We start from the raw sequence: 21,037 nt of genomic DNA, 5'->3' as shown, positions 1-21,037 counted from the left end.
CAGGTAAGATGGGTGCCCAGCAGAGTGTGGATGTTTAGCAAGTACTCTGTCTTAGGATATGTTTACACTGCAGCTGGGAGCGAGCCTCAGCCTGGGTAGAATAACTCATGCTAGCTCGACTTGAGCTAATGCTCGAACTACAACAGAGTACATGTTGCTGCTTGGGCTGCATCTCAGGCTCTCATGCCCACTCAACTCCCTGCATCTGCAAAAGCTACCCTCAACTTGGGTACCCCAAGCTACCCCACAACTTCTACACTGCTATTTTTAGTGTGCTAGCTTGAATCTATCTTACTGAGTTGGGAGGCTCACTCCAAGCTGAAGTGGAGACATACCTGTAGGGCTGGATCCAGGGACACTGAGTCTTTTCTTTGACTTCATTTGTTCTTGGATCAGGATATTAAAGAACAAGAATTAGTTGAAAGTAATTTTCTTATTGGGTGTCATGGCAAAACCTCACTGTAGAGACCAGGGCTCTGATTCTTCTTGGACACTTAAATTGGTGAAACTCAGGTATAACTCCATTGAAGTCAATAGAGTTACGCTAGTGTAAAACCAGTTCCCCCCCCCCCCGAGCAAAATAGTGACAGTAAAACAGTAACAATGGACATTACAAAAGCTTTGTTAGAGATCTGAAAGACTAATGGAACCTCCCTCTCCTTGTCCCTAAAGACTGCCATGAGCCCCTTGAAGGAAAGCTTTGCCCTACATCTTTGGCTTAGTTATGCAGAAACATAGGGGGCCCACATGACAGTTTCTTAAGTCTTGTCTTGGTTTGGCTACACTGGTGATTAAGAACATTAAGAATACCAATATTGAACACTTTTGAGTGCTTAGCAGCCTTTTTAAATCACTACATCAAACAACTTTGCTCACATGAAGTTTAGCTGACAGTGCTGAATATGTCCCGCCCACATGACAAGTGGTTTAATGGTATCTGTGGGATTTTATTAAAGCACATAGCACAAGCCTTTTGAACGGAAACTGTTTGGTTTACTGGTGGAATTGCTTGCATCATTCTGTGCAGCAACTTGACCACAAAGTGACAACTGATCCTCTGTCCTGATGAGGCTGCCTGGGTGGTTCTACAGTAAAAAGCTACCACCTTTGAACCACCAACTAAAAATTCTCTTCAAAAATTGGAGTGGGGGTGATCATTTGCAATCACCTCCTCCCTAATAACTTGTTGAAAACGAAACTCCTCCGACTAAAACACTAATCTCCAACAAAAATTCTCTCAGGCAGTCACCCACGTCAGTGAGCCCGACATCCTACTGAGAAAAAACGTAGAAAAAACGTAAGGGCAATGTGACATTTGCATCATGAGATCAGGATTGTCCACCCATTTTGGCTACTTCTAATCCCCTGTAACAGCAGAGATGACAGCTTTTGACAGAATTTTTAGTACACCAGACAAATGGGAAGGGGTCAACAGTGAATTTTAGCAATTATGAGACATGTATTAACAGTGACTAGAACAAAGGAATACTGCAATCTAAGACTCTGAATGCTCCCTCTTATTGCTCTACTACTGCATCTTGTTAGTCTAACAGTTAGACTTTCCTTTCAGAAACAGCTCTCTCACTATGAGGGGCAGTATTGTCCAATAGTTACATAAGGAAACTGCAAGTCAAGGTGATTGTGTATCATCGCCACTCTACCGCTGTGCAATTTTGGGCAACACACTAAAATCCCTCTGCTTTCCTAATCTGTTGTGGCTAATTTACCTACAATGCTTCCTGCAGTTAGAAGGATGAATCTTGAAGACACACTACTAGTTCAAATTTGACTCCAAGTTCAGGACTTCTATTAGAAATGTTCCCATTACAATAAAAATCCATGGACACTTTTAAAAAACAAACAAAACAAACAATCAGTTGCAACCTTAAGTTCACAATATTGACTAGTCTTTCAGTTGCATAGTAAACAGTGCAAGTTGACTTGAAATAACCTATAAAGAAAGAAGTGAAAAGCTATCTTAGTTTTCCAAATTGAGCGGAAACCCCCACCCCATTTTTTACCCAAAACCCATCTGTAAAGGTCACTCTGGTAACTTACTCAAACAAAAAAGTGAACTTGAAAAAAGCGGAAATACATCAACACTTGATCAGCTTCTCTCTTAAAACAGAGACAAAAAGAGGAAGATAGTAACGGAGCATGATGAAGTAAAGATATTTCCATCCTTCAAAAATCATAGTTTTAATTATACTTGTGTACATTTATACAGTTTCATATGTATAAATGTGTGAGCATATATACTGCAGAACTGTTTCAATGGCTGTTTAAAAGCAGTTTGTCTCATTCAGCCATTTTTCTTAAATTGTTTTAAGAAAAATACTGACTCCATTGTCATTTTTAAGTCAAAATGATTGAGACTCATTTAACTGTGAAAGTGGAATGTTACTAATAACCATGTGTGTCACTATAATAAAATAATCTGCAGCCCAAGTTATATCTTCCCCCTTCTTTCTGATTTTCTGCTTGCTCAACAATCAAGACCCTTTGTCATCAACAGTAGTTCACTTGTGACCATGGTTTGCAGAACACGTTTTTTAAACAGAAAAAAGTGACAAAAGGTTGTGTGGGTTAGTTTTCAAGTAAAAAAAGTTTATTTACAGCTTGAGAAAGTTGCCTTTCCTTAGAATATGAATATGTCAAGAAAAAAATTACACAGTAGTTGCTTACACCAAAACAAAAATATACATTTGATGTGTACAAACTTTTAAAAAACATATTACAGGCATTGCAAATGTAGATATTACATTAAAATATTTCCAACAACATAGCTACAACTTAAATTAAGAAATGGAATGTTAAGTGCATTAAAAGATTTAGCGGTTTCCTAAAGTGTCACTGTATGTACATATTTAGTCAAAGTATCTGGTATTTTAATTTTAGATAAAAGGCATGAGGAAGATCAAACTACCACGACCCTATCATATTATAGGGGCTCAGGTATCTAAATGGGTTACACACTTTAGATAATATATACTTAGTTATTTCTGATGGTGTAGCTTTTTGTAACTTTGAGGAAGTGCATTGCCTTTATTCTAAAAATAAAGAGCCACGCATGAAAATCCTTATTCAGAAAGACGCTCTAGAGGAACACACAATTTACATTAGGAGAGTAAAGCTTTAGTGCAAGCTCAGGAAAAACATTTACAACTGTGTTTTACACAGCCTCTCCAATTAGTTTTTGTTTTACATAATTCATAATCAAAACATAAGGGGAGAATATGCATCAGATTCCACAAGGTAAGTGGTAATTGAAGGCCTGCTTAAGTTTCAACCCATATCAGCGATGGTAACTATCCAGTTACAAAGCATAGGAAAGCTTGAAAAGTTCAATGTATTGTTTTGTAACTGGAAAGGATGTATATTCCTGTTTGTGTTAATATAGCCACAGGAACTCTGTTTTAGGATCTCATAAGAACGTAACATAAGAACATAAGAAAGGCCGTACCGGGTCAGACCAAAGGTCCATCTAGCCCAGTATCCTGTCTACCGACAGTGGCCAATGCCAGGTGCCCCAGAGGGAGTGAACCTAAGTGATCTCTCTCCTGCCATCCATCTCCACCTTCTGACAGACAGAGGCTAGGGACACAATTCCTTTTCCGTCCTGGCTAATAGCCATTAATGGACTTAACCACCATGAATTTATCCAGTTCTCTTTTAAACTCTGTTATAGTCCTAGCCTTCACAACCTCCTCAGGTAAGGAGTTCCACAAGTTGACTGTGCGCTGCGTGAAGAAGAACTTCCTTTTATTTGTTTTAAACCTGCTGCCTATTAATTTCATTTGATGACCCCTAGTTCTTGTATTATGGGAATAAGTAAATAACTTTTCCTTATCCACTTTCTCCACATCACTCATGATTTTATATACCTCTATCATATCCCCCCATAGTCTCCTCTTTTCCAAGCTGAAGAGTCCTAGCCTCTTTAATCTCTCCTCATATGGGACCCATTCCAAACCCTTAATCATTTTAGTTGTCCTTTTCTGAACCTTTTCTAGTGCTAGTTTCTTCCAAACCTAGCAGACAAGTGATTTTTTCCCCACATACTGCAAGTCTGTTCACATAATGCTGACTTTAAGAATTATTCATACAAAGCTGAAGAAATTATAAGTATTCCACAAGTTAAAAGTCTCTCTAAACACTTTTGTACTAGCAGCATTTGATGAGTAGTAAGTGAAAAAAACTGAACCTTTGGTCCTCTAAATTTTCCTTTAATTAACTTTCAAATTTCAAAATTTCCCGTTGACGTACAGAAAAGCAGCTATAAAAAAATCTTTAGGTAGCATACTTTTACTAAACATAATACATCATTTTACATGACAAATCTTGTCTAATCTTGTTTCTATGCCATTGGAATCATTATGCTTGGTACAAGAAATTCAATTAAAAAAAGGTAAGAAATAAATTGAGGTAATAAACCAATTGCAAATAGACAATTCCACATGTGATAAACTATTGACTCGGCCTCCCTATGTTAAAGAACAAATCAAATAGATAATGGAAAAAGGCAATTTATAAAAGTAATCTCTCACCGCTTTCACATTCTCAGACTTTAAGGTCAGAAGGGACCATCATGATAATCTAGTCTGAGCTCCTGCACATTGCAGGCCACAGATCCTCACCCACCACTTAATACATTCAAGTATTAAGATAACTTATGTAGGATATTTATTTTCAAGATAAATATTAGGCCAATGACATGTAAAACAAATCAGGAGAAATACACTGAAATAAAGTGGTTAGTTAAAATATAGGTATGTCAAGATGGAATCTTAAATTAGTGCAGATAATTTTATATGAATCCCAAATTTCCAGAAATATACAAGATAGAATCACCCCAGTATTTTCATAAACATTTATAAGGTAGATGATAAAATTGCACTTAATTCTGAAGTAACTCAGATAACAAATCATTCCCATTCCTTGCTAATGAGCATTACAATATGGTTTCCTTCCTTTTCTTACACAAGCCTCACATTTCTGTACACTCCATTTAACTTTGAACATTTTGCCATTAACAACAGCCACACAATTTCACTATCTGTCTTGTTGATCAGCATCGGATTTATTTATGTCTGACGCAGACAGTTCTATTACAGGATTCACAAATCCAGCATACTCTGAATTGCCATTATCATCCATCTCAGCACTAACAAAATCATTCTCCCACTCCAAACCATTTGAATCATCAGAAGCTGAGGTTGGATTACTTCCGGTCTTCTTGCTGCTAAATTTTAGTGCTGCTCGGAGTATATCTTCTTCTGTTTTAGAGCGCTCTCTCATTGGAATCATTCTGTTCATGCCTGCAATTTAAGAAAACTTTTAAAAAGCCACAACTTTTTTGGGGGGGGGAAGAGAAGGGGCAGACACCAAGGGAAGAGGAGAATGTGTCATCACATTTTTGCTAAGATATTAAATGCTAACAAGAACACATTTAGAGCCAGATTCTGATACTTTTGCTCTTACTGACTAGTACCTCACTCTGCAAGCAGTCTTGTTCATGTCAATGCAAGTAAGGGCATCAATATCTTCTTTAGTCGTTAATTGGCCACAAGGAAATTGATGACCTGTTTGATAACGAAACTATTTTCTAGCCCCCCACCCCCCCCCCCCTTTTTTTTTTTTTTTTTTTTTTTTTTTTTTTAAAGAAGGCAAGAAGCATGGCTAAATAGGATCAGGTTTGTTGATAGTCTTTCCCACTAACCAATCTGCTGCCCTTTCTACTTGATAGGTATGTAAGTATTCTGAACACATACAGACATATTAAAAACCTTCTGGTTCTATGAAATTTCTATGAAAGCTACTAACTCCTGTTAAATCATATGATCTGTAGTAATGTATCTGCTTGTAGCTTCCTGACACAGTGATAGCAGAAGAAATCTTCACCGAGTGAAATGGATTCTGAAGTTCAGAAATTGTGTTTCCCTAGACACAGATACCATTTTACTTTATACAAAGAGGACAAATTCAAGATACATACACAAAGTAAGCCAAGTTGATCAGAAATTTGCATAACAGGTTAGAGATTTTCCAAAAGAGAGGGATGTTGGCAATGCAGAGAATGCTGCATTATCTCCAGAGTTGTATAAACTGTCTCCTCTACCAATGGAAAGAAGTGAAAGCTTGCAGAGGCAATAAAAGATTTACTGTGCCTCTGTTCTCATTATGGTCAGGTTTACTCCACCCTCCTAATTAAATCCCTCTCATTTTAAACTTGGATTACTGCAGTGATTCTGCTTCACTTGTAGTATGCTATTTATATAATGAACACCCTTTAGCACTTGAGATTCCAGGAAAAAGTTTACATCCACTCACTGGGTACTTGTGAAGTTTAGCAATATTTCAATCTCTTTGTTCCTTTGCTACTGACACTTCACTGAAGGTGTCATCAAGAAAGATACACAGTATCCTTTAACAAGTTACACTGTTAACAGGGTGAAATGACAGTGTAACTTTATTGCAGTTCCACGTTAACTATATGTGACAACTTGTTTACCATAAAGATATTCAGAGCAAGAATAGACAATATCAGTAAATTCATAGATTCCAAGGCCAGAAGGGACCATTGTGATAATTTAGCCTGTCCTCCTGTATAACATAGGCCATAGAACTTCCCCAAAATAATTCCTAGAGCAAATCTTTTAGAAAAAGATCAAATTTTGATTTAAAAAATATCAGTGATGGTAAATTGTTCCAATGGTTAATTACTCTGTTAAAAGTTTATGCCTTATTTACAGTCTGAATTTGTCTAGCTTCAACTTCTAGCCATTGAATCATGTTATACCGTCCTATGCTAGATTGAAGAACCCATTATTAAATGTGTATTCCTCATGTAGGTACTTACAGACTAATCAAGTCACCCCTTAACCTTCTCTTTGTTAAGCTAAATATATTGAGCTTCTTGAGTCTATCACTATAAGGCATGTTTTCCAATCCTTGAATCATTATCATGGCTCTTCTCTGAACCCTCTCCAATTTATCAATATTCTCCTTGAATTATGGACACCAGAACTGGACACAGTATTTCAGGAGTGGTTGCACAATGCCAAATACAGAAGTTATTTTACATCTATTTTACAACCCTACTTGAGATTCCCGTTTATGCATCCCAGGATTGCGTTGGCTATTTTGGCCACAGCGCCACATTGGGAGTTCATGTTCAGCTGATTGTCCACCACAACCCCCAAATCTTTTTCTAAGTCACTGGTTCCCTCTGAGTCCTTGCTTCCCAGAATAGAGTTCCCCATCCTGTAAGTATGGCCTATGTTCTTTGTTCCAAGATATATACATTATGTGTTTTAATATGGCTATATGTTATTGTTTGCTTGATAAACTGTCCTCCAGCAATCTAGATCACTCCGAATCAATGACCTGTCTTCTTCATTATTTACCACATCCCCAATCTGTATCATCTGCAAACTTTATCAGTGATGATTTTGTGTTTTCTCCCAGGTCATTGATAAAGATGTTAAATAGCACAGGGCCAAGAACCAATTCCCACAGGATCCTACTGGAGACATACGCACTCTATCCACCTTTTACATTTCCATTTTGAGGCCTATCATTTAGCCAGTTTGTAATCCATTTAATATGTGCCATGTTAATTTTATATCATTTTAGTTTTTGAATCAAAATGTTGTGCGGTACCAAGTAAAATGCCTTATAGAAGTCTAAGTATATTACATCAACACTATTACCTTTAATCAACCAAACTTTGTAATCTCATCAAAAACAGATATCAAGTTAGTTTGACAGGATATATTTTTCATAAACTTATACTGAATCCCATATCAGCTACTCTGTTTTGCCTGGGATTGACGTCAGGTTGATGGGCCTATGAATACCTAGGTCATCCCATTTACCCTTTTAAAAAATTAGCTTTCTTCCAGTCTTCTGGAACTTCCCCGGTATTCAAAGACTCATTGAAAATCAACATTAACAGTTTAATGAGCTCTTCAGCATGCTCTTTTAAAACTCTTGGATGCAAGTTATCTAGACTCGCTGATTTTAAAATGCCAACTTTAGTAGCTTCTGTTTAACAACTTACAGAGACACTAGTGAAATGGAAAGAGTGTTACCATCACTGTATACACCTGGGAGAATTCTGCAACACTGCACACACACAGAATTCGTGTCCCCTGCAGATTTTTTTTTTCCCCTCTGCAGAAAATACATTCTGCCAGAGAGCCACTGTAGTTACATCTTTCGCCTACCGGGGGTGCTGTGGCACCAGAACAAAGGGCAGCCGGCTCACTGGATGTAACAGGCAGTAGTGGATAGGAAGGCAGAGAGGCTGCATTCCTCAGAAAGGCTGCATTCCTCACAGTGCCCTGCCTGTGGGGCCAGGTGAGAAGGCATGGGATATGGGAGGGGGAGGGGAACAGACTAGGGCAGGGCCTAAATGGAAGTGGGGGGTACAGGGACACATGGGGATGGAGCAGATGTGCTTAACTGAATGGGAGAGACTAGGGGTCAGCCAAGGTCTGCACAGAGAAGGATCCCCCATTCCCTCACAATTCCCCCTCCCTCCCCCCCAAAAAACACCTGTTCCATACTTCTCCCACCCACATCCAACAACCACATCCAGGTGCCTTCCCAGAAATTATTTTCATCTCCATCAGCTCCTCCGTTACCCCTGACTCCCCCTAAGCCTTTGCACTGCTTCTGAGGGGTCCAGGAAATAAGTTTCTGTATTGTAGTTTAAATGAATTACTCAAAGTTCTGTATTAATATGCTCAGTAAATCTATTTGTCCAAAAACATTTCCTTAATCTTTTTTTGTTGTCTATTTTGTTATAGACATACTTGCTGACAGGTATTTTGAAATAAATTACCAAAATAATTAAAACTAGTGTGATTATATTGTGTTATTTTGACAAACAAAATATGCAGAATTTTAAAATATTGTGCACAGACTTCTTAATTTTTTGGCACAGAATTCTCCCAAGAGTAACTTTAAGATGAGACTGCATCATCTGTTTCCTCCCAAATGCAGAACAGAAATATTTCTTGGACACTGCCTTTTTTGCATTATTACTGATAATGCTACCATTTCCCTCTAGTAATGGACTAATACCTTTGTCAGGATTCTTTATATATTTAAAAAACTTCTTTATGTCCTTAACTCTGCTGGTCATGGATACAAGGAGAAATCTCTTACCTTTACTTACCAATTTTTTACAATTCCTAATTTCTGATTTATATCCATTACTATGAACCTCCCCTTTTCTTCCATTTGTTTTAAATAATTTTTTATAGCTGCCTTCACTTCTGCATTAAACTATGCTGTTTTTTTAACCAGCACAGCCTTTTTCCTCAATTGTGGATTTTTGAGCATCCAGTAAGGTTCTTAAATGACTCCCAATCATCATTCATATTCTTCTAATTAAATTCTTCCTCCCAGCAGATTTGGCTCACAATTGTTTTCAGCTTTGTGAAATTGGCCCTACTTAAGTACTAACTATATGTGTGTATATATATATATATATATATATATATATATATATATATATATATATATATATATATGTGTGCGGGTTTATTTTTTACTAGTCTGAACTTTCTTCTGTTTGCACATTATAAATGTGATCAAGTCATGATCACTTGTACCTAAGCTATCAACTTTTACTCCTGAGATCAGTTTCTCTTTATCTGTTAGGACAAGGACTAATCTAGAATTCCCCTGCGTTGGCTGCAACACTTTAACAATTTACTATACCAAACAGGATGAAATATGCTGCAAATATATACGATACCACAACATTACTATTATTGACGTGTCTTCATGATACTCATCTGATATATGATGTATCCTCATCTCCTTCCCTTGGTCTACTCTTGGTCTTTAGGGCAATATCATAATATAAATATTTACTACCACTACTAATCATCTAATTTGAAGATGAAGTAAAAAGTATATAGACAAACTTAGACATTTCCAGAAGCCTTAGTTCAGAGCTCCCTAACTTGGAAACGTCTTTCGGTCACGCAAAGTTTAATTCCCTCACAAGGTTTATTCTAGTTAGGTGGCCATTAGGCAGAGACCCATTTTAAAAATTGGTATACTTTTGGTCTACAATCGAACAAATACCCTGTTCATTAACAGCAAAAATGTATAACCAGATCATATATAAGTACTTGAGCACGCAAAGTTTTCTCCATACCCTTCTAACCTTTCTGGCTTTTTGTGGTATGAGATCTAGCCTCTCCCTTACATACGTATTTTGATAGCACCCATCAACATAGTACCTAAACAGTCTATGCGGGGCAAATGGACAGATGTCTTTGTTGATACTTCTCTGACATTCAGGAGTGTTCCACACTGCATCAGTGGTTCTGACAACTGAGACACTTGGAAGGGGTGGATGGAATCCATTCAGATGGTCATGATCAGTTTTTTCTAATTGTTTCAGAGCAGTGAAGACTATGCCTTCTCCCCCGCAGGGATTTCTCAAGGATCCACCTTGCCATTTTTTCTATTCAAAATTTAACGTGACTGGGGAGCCCATCCGATAATATGGGTTGCAGTGTGATCAGCCATGACATTCAACTTTAAATATATGCTCCCTTTTCATATGTTCCACATACCACCATTGGCAGAATCACTCAATTACTGGAGAAAGTGGGATCTCAATTATAACTGCTTGAATACTTAGTTTTGAATTTTGGCAATTTTTCATCAAATTATATGTGATTAAATTTTCCATTATTTAGCCAGCTGGCTAGAAATCAACGCAATCAAAATGGAAGTGATGTTTCTGGCAAGGGTCACAATGAAATGCCAACTTAATCTGTAACTGCTTTATCAGTTGAAGACTGCCAAGCACTGCAATCCACAAGTCTGTGGTCTAGTTAGATTTATTGCTCTGAGATTGCCAAAATTATTTCAGTCACAACAGCATTTTCCCCCTCAGCTATGGCTGGTGAAAATTGCACCGCCCCTTCAGATGTAAACCACCATGTTCATCTATGCTTTTGTAATCATTTGGTTGGATATAGCAGTGGGCCCTACCAAAGACAGTGAAAGGAACCCAGAAGCCTGAGGAAGTCCAAAATGCATTTTTCCCCTGCCTTCTGTGTGGGGCAGGCCAAAGAGAGCATGTAACACCCACTCTCTGCACTAAGAAGAACAGGAGTACTTGTGGCACCTTAGAGACTAACAAATGTATTAGAGCATAAGCTTTCGTGGACCACAGCCCACTTCTTCGGATGCATATAGAATGGAACATATATTGAGGAGATATATATACACACTGTAGTCCACGAAAGCTTATGCTCTAATAAATTTGTTAGTCTCTAAGGTGCCACAAGTACTCCTGTTCTTCTTTTTGCGGATACAGACTAACACGGCTGCTACTCTGAAACTCTCTGCACTGGCTGCCAATCCACTAATGGATAAAGTCCAAGATACTTAACAATATATACAAAAAAATCACTGTCTAGGCTCCGGTTACTTCAGCAGAAATTCACCCAATATAGAAATATGCTCAAATATGAGCCTGGATATTTTTAGAGAGCTAAAAGAAAATTCTGCCTTTCAAAGTGAATTTAAGACCAAGTCGTAGATTTTCTCCAGATCACTACATTTTTGGGTTGCATGTGAAGAATGGAAACCCCACGTAAATTGTAAGGAATATATTTACCTTTAAACAGTCTGTGCATACCTGTTTAATTAATTATTTTTATATCCTAGGTAGTGAAACAACAAAAGCAAGCATTAATAATCAATTCCTGATGCTACTTGCTCACAAGGGGGCAGTATTTCTTTACTGTTCTATTTTGTTGCAGGTTTACTACTAGTGAGGTTACCATGCGATGTTGAAACCTGAAGCAAATTTGCTAAAGACTCTAAGGAACTTAGTTTTCATTGCTCAGACACGTGAAAATATTAGAGTTATTCTAATAAGCGCATTTAAGCTAATCTTCCTATGACAAAATCATCATCTTCACCACCAGTGTGATCTTAAAAGAGAATAAATCACACATTTAAAAAAGCAGGCTTAAAATGTTTTAAGCCATTTTCTTCTTTAGCAGAAACAGCATTTTTTGGTGTTGTCAAACTACACACAGTCATTGAAATGGTTAATGTTTTTGACCTATACAAGGTTTGTATGACAAACAGTACTGTATGACAGAGTAAGTACCTTCTTCATCTTCCCACTCTAGATCTAGTGAAGTGCTGTCATCATTTCCACTTGTTGATTTTGTTTTGGTCATTAAGTCACAGCTGCTCTCCGTGTTTGGTGTCGGAATGGTAGCATCAGATGAAAGTCCTACATCAAGAAGGGGTTTTTAATTCACATACATATTTGGGTTCAAGATTTAATAGCCAAAACTATCACATATCCACAGCAACTTTTACTTAGAATCTAAGCACCTTGCAAACCAACTAAAATTAAACCTCAGCATCACTATTTGATGAATCACTTCAATCCACCAATTTAATGAAATGTATCCTCCTTTGGGAGAGCATACAACAGCTTTTTAACAGTTCACAACATTAAACAATTAAGGTACGACAGTGAAGAATACTGTATCCAATTAAAACTACATAGGGATTTAGACATAGAATGCAATTATCCAAGTTGGAATCTGGCCAGGGTTAACAAGGATTTCTAGAGTTCTACAGGATCCTTAATTACAAGCAGCCAGATACTCTTTTTACACTTCAGAGACTGCGCTTCCAACAATGTAAAGCCCATTAATAAGATAATGGGGTACTGGGTCAGAACTGATTCAAGGGTGAGAGTACCATATACAGCAATGGCTTTCAACCTTTTCTCATTTGCAGAACCCTAAAAAATTTGGAATGGAAATCTTACATAGTCTGCGGACCCTCAGGAATCTACGGACCACAGGTTGAAAACCACTGATATACAGGACCTTCTCCTGCAACACCTAGGTGTTCTCTGGATCTCTCTGTGGGACAGTGCCACTTCAGTGCCTGGAAAACCCTCAATAGCCAGTAGAAGTCAGCCTGAGGAGCTCAGTTTGGGTGCTAATTCAAAACTCGTTTTATTAGATGAAACAACTTTGAGTGCTGGATACAGTACAGGCACCTGTCTAAAGGGTATATGAAGTACATCTCCAGATGCCTCCAAATCTCAAAAATCCAAGAGGAACAGAAGTTCCTACCTTGTCTTATACAGAAGTATAGACCCAAACGTGGGAAAACAAGGAGATTTTTCTTCGGAGAAGGCTATTCAAACACAATTTGCTCCACGGTTATTTATAGAACATCTAATTTCAAAATGTATTTTGAAAATCACTTACTGCTACTTCGAAAAGCTTCATAGTGGAGCTTTATATTTCTCAAAGAACAATCAAACTCCTCTTCTGCCACTGAGCTGTAAAAACAACATTTTGCTTATTACATCCAGAGGTATCAGTGATCAAGCCTAGCATTTACAGTTTTCTAGCATATTTATAGGTTCACCATTTTAAAAAGTCTACATGAATTAGCATCTTTAAATAGGTTCTCATATCTCACTTTTCATGGGGATCTCACAGAGCATTGTACATGGCACCCTCTTGTTAACCTTAAGAAATCATGTCTGCTCATGCAGTTTCAGCTACCATCTTTATACAGATGACTTGCAAAATTACATTCCACTACATATTTGTCTCCTTCCTTCCAATCTTACATCCCTGCTCTCTAACATCTCCTTTGATAACTTGCAGGTAACGTAACATAGCTAAAATTGGACTCCCTGAACCTTCCTCCCATATCCACTCCTCTTCCCTCATTCTCTTTCACCACTAACACTACCTTCATCTCTGTCATCTCAGACCCATAACCTGGCAGTTTATCTTTGACTCCTCTCTCTCATTTACCCTATGCATTCAGTATCCAAATCCTCATTTTCTTCCTCCATGGTATTTCAAAAATCCCCCCTCTCACACCCCATGCACACAGCTAAAACTAGTTCAGGCTTTCTTCATCTCTCACTGTGATTACCGCAACCATCTTCTCTCTGGTCTCCTTAACAAGTATATAATTCCCCTCTGATCCATTCAAAATGTGGTTGCTTGCCTCACTTTCTTCCCGCATTTGCTCCCAATATTGTTTCTTTGATTCCCTCCACTGCCACCTCTCCCCATACTAGTGCTAATGAAAATCATGAGTTTATTTTCACTAACAAAATGTTTTGTGACAGCAGAGAGCACAAAGCTCTGACACCATTCTATTACAGGTTTGATTCACTTACAGTTATAATGCAGATTTCAAATTTGAATCATGAAAGACATCAGATAAAGGGATAACTCAGGTAACTCTAGACTGGAATAGCATTTTGCATGCATAATTCCAGTAACTCCAGAGGATGGCAGTAGGAATGCAATATGGTGTGTAAGTATGATGATGACATGCAAGAATGGCTACTTTTTAGTGGCGAGGGGAAAACAGCATTTTCAGAATAAAAATATCCCTTATTTGAAACAGCCAGATGGGGGAAGATGGGAAAGAACACATCCTCATTTGCTGAAAACTCCCCCACTACTAGTCATTAATAAAAAAATAGTATTTTGTTTCACATCTTACCTTTGATATTCTCCATTATTAGCTGCTGGTGCTCGCTGCATAATCCTCTGCAGTCTATGTGGCTACCAAACAAAGTGTAAGTTGTCATATATCAGGAAGTTTTCAAAAATCACTCTGAAGAAACAGACTTAATACCTTTCATATTATAGTTAAAAATATTAAAACAAGTTTCAACCTCCTGGGATCGACTACCTCCCTGTTGCAAGGCCTAAAAATATTATCCCAGTTCCCCCAATTCAGCTGGGAAAGAGACAGGACTTTGATTATATTAATACAGATTCTTAAGTAGGTGAAGTATTTGTCAGATAAAAATAACTTTTTCTTCTTAATCTCAGAGGATGAGTATATTCTCTCCACAGCAGTACCAGTTCTTTCTAACTTGAAGGGCAAGAACCTTCTTCATTTTAACCCATTTTGCACACAAGAAATGTGATCATGAGGCACCATCCTACCTGCAAGCATGAAAATAAGAGTGGTTATTCACCATAGTGTCTTTCCTTCTCAGTTATTCTTATCTCAGCATAGTACTTTCTAAAAGCAGTTGAGATATGACAATTTGGATGTTTTGTTCTGTCCTTAGTTTCATAGAAAACATCTTTAATCTGACAAAGAAAATCTACTTTTAAAGAAGCAATTTTATTTCCTTACATTACCTCAGCACAAGGAATATTGCCACATATATTTCTATTTTTATATATCAGGATAAAGTGTTTGATTTGCATGAACAAAAACTTTACTATTTGTTGGTTCCTTTAAATTCTGCAGTTTAAAGCCTTCTTTGTATCCTTATGTGTAAACAGATTGAGAATATGAGATACAACCTAGTAATAGGATTCCTTTTATGGCCTCAAGATGTATATCTTATGGGCATAGGGTTTCACTCATTTTTGAACAGTTTTTGGTTTTAAGATGACTAACATCTCCATCCCCACAATCCCAGAGAGAAAAATTTGTGGATAAAAATGTAAGGCCAGCCAGGTACCTGCTGGTCAGTTTCATAACTGATTTAATTAAATTAATCTGTGTGACTTCACTTTGATTATATAGAAAGCTGAAATGAAATGAGCAAGTTTAATTTTTAGTAGCGAGAGCCCAGGTGTTTAGCAAATATATTTTCTCAGGCACATAAAGGAGAGAAAAAGGACAAAAGTGTGAGTAGTAAAACAAAAGATTAATTCAAGCACTTTAACATGGCTGTAGTAGAGCTCTTTCTGAAGGGCTGAATGGGTCTAGTGAAAATTTGTATTTAATACCAAACTCCAATATGACAATGCCTTTTCTTGGCACAAAAGCATTTTCCCACTGTGGAGTATCTGGCAGGTAATGTATTAGCACAACTAGATTCTGAATGTAGTGAGGAACTGGGAAGTTATGGAGAAAGTGCATTTCTTATTAATACTTGGCGAATGAGAGAAGGTGGATAGGAGGAAGAAAAGGATCACATATACACCTCCACCCCGATATAACGTGACCCGATATAACACAAATTCGGATATAACGTGGTAAAGCAGCGCTCCAGGAGGGCGGATCAAAGCGAGTTTGATTTAATGCGGTTTCACCTATAACTCAGTAAGATTTTTTGGCTCCCGAGGACAGCGTTATATCGGGGTAGAGGTGTATTAAGCAAAGTTGGATGTTTGGTTTCTACTGTATGAAGCAGATCCATCTTTAAACTTGTTCTATAAATTAGAAGGTAAATCCCAGGATACGCAAGTATTTCAAAATTATTGTTTTGCTTTGCAGAACTTGATTATGTCACCTGTACTCACATTTAGTACCTTAACCTGTATTTCTATTAGAAACAAATGAACTATACAAGATGTATTTAACGTAAGCAACAGTGGTCAAATCAGGTTCATATGTTGTCATATTTCCAATGATTCACCTGTTTGTTGAATTAACAGACTGATGCCTGACCCAAGCATGGAGTTTCTGGCAGACATAAGAGTTGGATTGTGAATTTTATATAACTGAATTCTAGTTTATTTGGACCATGTCAGAACTTGAGCTCATATCCCTGAAACGTGCTTTTAAGATGGTTAAAACAAGATTAGAACTCTACCGTTTTCTTTTAATTGTAGCCACATGACTATATTTTTAACTAAAAAACAAAAATAAGATTTAGAGACTTTTTGAAGAGTAACTAGTTTCCTCCCCATCTCCGCTCCCTGTTGATTAATGTCATTCAACCTTTTTCAACAAGGTAGTCTGTTTAAAAACAAAAAGGTGCATTATAGATGTCCTAGGATCTGGGTAAGAAAGATCAGTTTTCAGAACAGGGCATTTGGTAGGGTTTCTCCAGAAGAACTTTTACAGTCCTATGCGTAAAACAAATTACTGATGGTGACCTTAAAGAGACCAAAGACAGAAGAATAAAAAAAAAAAGCAGAAGGCGAGAAAAACCCATTGAGAAAGAATAGAGAATAGCAAAGAGGAAAAAATGCTGGAAAGGCATCTCGAAACTATTTGGGAACATTTGATACTGGAAGAAAACTAGATCTCATCTTTGCCCTACAGTGTCCCATGAACTGTGAGCTGGCCATGATCATCATGTCAGACTCTTGCTGGTGGCACTGCTCATTTAGTGAACTACTGCATTAACTTTTCAATAAGAAAAGGTTGAATGGTAGTTAGTCCTAAAATGGGCTCCCACCTAATGACTGCAGGGATTCATTTTTCATGAGTTTAACTTTCTTCAGTGAGTCTACCCCTGGGGTTTTAAAATGGTCTGTAATTAACATGTAAACTGTGTTTGAGAAGTTTTGTTCTCTTGGGCATACTGTAACCACTGTCACAAACAGCATTTAAATGGATGTTGAAAAAAGTCAGACATACAGTTCTAAGTGTTCTTTTAAATTTGCAGCCACTTCGTATAATTAGACAATTTATACTCGTTATCTTTTAGTTAATGAATTGAGATGAAAAATGTATGTACTAACAATTATGGGCTAAAATACAGTATGATTTTTATTATTCATATAACCACACTTGCATGAAGAAGTCAAAGTATCACAGAAGACAGACCAGCAACTGTCTACTGGATAAACAGAAAACAAAAAGCCATTTTTTTTTTTAAAGACATCCAGGCTAAGTGTCAGCTGACTCCAATCTCAATAGCAACAGGCACTAGGCATTTAACACTGCTACTATTCATAGGCACAGATGTTTTATGCAACACATGCGCTACTCTGCTATAAAAATACTTGATACTAGACTTCAGGGACTATGCATGAAAATAGACACTACTACAAACCAAGCTGCATCTCAGAAATTACTTCTGAGAAAATAAATGAAGCTATGATCGTCTGTGTACACAAAAATATAGAACAGAAGCTCTGATATGTATTGGGGTCTTTTTCCCCTCACCTCCAAGAGCTTTTTCTGCTTTGCTGCCCTGGCTGCTTCACGTTGTGCAGCATATAAAGCCTCTTCTTCTATTCTTAACTTCTCCTCTTGTAAGGCTAACTGTATATGAACAAAATAATAAGGGTTAACAAAAGCAGAACCTATCTATCTTCCTATGAATAAAAACATAAGTTTACTAAATTAAAAGAAAAAGTTACTCATAAAAAGACAAACAAAAAGCAAACTACCAGATTTTCTTACCATTTTCTTGATCATCATTATATGCAAAGTATTGCAAGTCTAGTTTCTTCTTTCAAACAACTAATGAAATTGAGTCAGATATATATTACCCTGTTAAAACAAAGACAGCTACTGGGAAAATAGTGAGCTGTTTTAAATATATAAGGGTGTTTTACGGAGGACCATATACATTATAAAACTAGTTTTAAACATGAGATGAATTTGTATTACATTTAAAGAGGTGTTCATCTGGAAGCGATCACTGATTTCCATATCATATCCCATTAATTGTTAATGGGATATGATGTTAAAAGCAGACGTGATGAATTAGGTTCTTTCATTAAAAAAAAAAAAAAAAAAATTTTTTTGTCCCTCCCCACTAAATAAGCTGAATAAAATACATAGCACATTTTTCCTTTCCAAAGGAAAAAGGCTGGCATATTTTGAATTTAAACAGCTCTCTATAGAGGACTATCTATCTTATTATATTTTCCATTTAATTAAGCAATAAATGAATTAAGTGATCATCTTTCATACAAATTTAATTGCACAGCTACAGTACCTGGCCAACTAAAAATTCTGTTAACCAATAAATGCAAGAACAATGATTTGCCACAAATTAAAACTTGTTTTGCTTGTTTAGGCCATTATTTGTAATCATAAAATTATCCAAGTCATACAACCACCATAATTATCTACCTCGGACTGAAGTTTCATATCAAATGCTCTCTGTTTTTCAGCAATGGAATCATAATGTCTCTCTCTCAGATCAGCAATTTCTTCCTCCGTCAGAGGTCTGAAGAGGGAGAAAAAACAGTGGCACTCTTTAGTAAATTATTAGTTAGACTTGGAACTAATAAGACAAGCCTAATAAATGGAAGTACACTAATGAGGGAAAGAAGAAAGCAGTTAATTTATAATTCTGAATTGTTCAGCCAGTCTTCTGATCTGAAGTTTTAACTTGATTGGCCCCTTAATCCAAACATAGGAGCAGGCTGAAAGTACAGTTCATATCTAAAACAAGGTTTAAAGTTACAAGGCTTACCTAAACGAACAGTTAATGCACAGCAAATTGGGGTGTAAATCTACCTAATACCCATATGCCATGCACTAACTGTCATGTGGACCCTGTTACTGTGCATTAAATCTTCCCTAGTGAAATGGAAGTAGATCAAAGTACACTCTAGGGAACTTTTAGAGTGTGGTCCACACAGACAGTTAATGCACAGCAAGGTAGATTTACACCCCAGCTTGTCGTGCATTACTATTTATCTCTACATCCCCACGATAACACATTTATTAAAGGCAATGTGATATTAAAGTGTATTTAAATGAAATGGCATTCCCCCCAAAAAAGAATTCACCCTTTACAAAAATTATGCCCCTTTTAAGAGAAGGATAAAAGCCTTGAAATTAAGATTGAAAGATTTCAACTAATTTCTCAGTGCTGTATGAACTTTTACTCACTGCTGTCCCATCCTATTTAATTGTGTCCCCTTTTTCTATTCTCTAATAGAAATATTGGACATATGTTTGATTACATATTATTTAATATGTAGTAAAGATTTCAAAAGGAAAGTAGTCCCAGGGTAACTGAAGTTATATCCGAGCTCAAAATATTCTCTCAGATCAAAGTGTAGGAGGAGCAGAACAATGTTTTTATTAAAAGAACTGGAATGGAGGCTCTGGTTTCATGTTGATTATACCGTGTCCTAAAATTATGTAACCATATGTGCACTTTGTATTATGTAGCAACTAAGCAAGGAACACGCAGTGTTTCACAGGGAGCAAGGCCCCACTCTTGAAGACAAGTTGTTGTGCCAACACGGCGCCCGTTGAAGTTGCAGAATCAAGTGATAACATTAGGGTTACCATATTTGAACATTGAAAAAAGAGGACACTCCATGGGGCCCCGGCCCCGCCCCAACTCCGCCCCTTCCCCTCCCCCGGTCCCACCCCTTTCCCCACCCCCGGCCCCGCCCAACTCCGCCCCTTCCCTGTCCCCATTCCAACCCCTTCCCCAAAGTCTCCGCCCCCTCCCCTGAGCACCCCACATTCCCCCTCCTCCCTCCCAGCCACACGAAACAGCTGCACCAATTCTAAAGTCAGGCACTCCACTAGTATAGACTCCCATGACTTTAATGAAGCTGCTCAGTGGAGGATCTGCCCCGGCCCTCAGTTTTTGGGAGCGGTCAGGACACGCAGCTCACACTGTTCTGTTTCCCAGCTCCCCAGATGCCTTGGAGCACCCAGTTCTCCTCCCTGCCCGGTAAAATCCCGGACATTTTGAGCTATTTAATTCTTTAATTCTAAAACGTAATTCTTTATATGTAGTGAACTTTGTATTTTCGTTTTGGCATTGTGTTTGCTCCTAGGATCAGGGGCAGCCAGGGTCTCCACGTGCTTGGCCCGCCACAAGCCAAGCTCAGAGGCTCCCATTGGCTGGGAAAAGCTCCAATGGGAGCTGTCGGAGCCAGCCCCTGCAAGCCCTGCCCCCGCAGCTCTGATTGGGCAGGTATTTCGCAGTGATCCACCACACTGCTGTGTCTCATCACAAATAGGGAGCTGAGTGCCATACAGCACACCCCAGCCCCAGGAGCTCTGATCCACTTGCAGGCAAGGCAGCCCGATGCCCATCGCAGCCAGAGCTCTGATCCCTCTGCACACTCCTGCCTTTCTCACACTGCCCTCCCCTCCTCCCCCACCACAGTCAGTGCTTTTTGGCGACTCCCCGGAGCAGCTCCCCCAGCGCTGCCCCCCACCTGTGCAATCAGCGGCGCATGGTACTCCCAGCTTTGCTGCTCCCTGACTCTTCGGCTCTGTTTAAGAGCCAAGCTGCCCTAGTGCTACCGGCTTCAGGCACTTCTCCTACCTGGGCTCCACCTGAGCTGCTCCTCCC

General features: G+C 38.1%; 1 protein-coding gene across 2 annotated transcripts in view; it reads right to left on the bottom strand.

The window, feature by feature from the left end:
• Window positions 1-3,871: 3,871 nt before the first annotated feature.
• The window catches only part of AP1AR (adaptor related protein complex 1 associated regulatory protein), a 35,969-nt gene continuing 18,803 nt past the window's right edge, over window positions 3,872-21,037 (bottom strand). The window contains exons 5-10 of one of the 2 annotated variants that reach the window (XM_054030069.1): window positions 18,838-18,934; window positions 17,920-18,018; window positions 14,554-14,615; window positions 13,287-13,360; window positions 12,158-12,286; window positions 3,872-5,318 (exon numbers count right to left, since the gene is read on the bottom strand). In XM_054030069.1, coding sequence (XP_053886044.1) covers window positions 5,053-5,318; window positions 12,158-12,286; window positions 13,287-13,360; window positions 14,554-14,615; window positions 17,920-18,018; window positions 18,838-18,934 — 727 coding nt within the window. In that variant the 3' untranslated portion in view covers window positions 3,872-5,052. The remainder of the gene's footprint in view (window positions 5,319-12,157; window positions 12,287-13,286; window positions 13,361-14,553; window positions 14,616-17,919; window positions 18,019-18,837; window positions 18,935-21,037) is intronic. The other variant, XM_054030070.1, reaches the window with a different exon arrangement.

The sequence above is a fragment of the Malaclemys terrapin genome, chromosome 5 (assembly GCF_027887155.1).
Source record: "Malaclemys terrapin pileata isolate rMalTer1 chromosome 5, rMalTer1.hap1, whole genome shotgun sequence".
Taxonomy (NCBI): Eukaryota; Metazoa; Chordata; order Testudines; family Emydidae; genus Malaclemys; species Malaclemys terrapin.
This window is presented reverse-complemented; position numbering and strand designations above follow the sequence as displayed.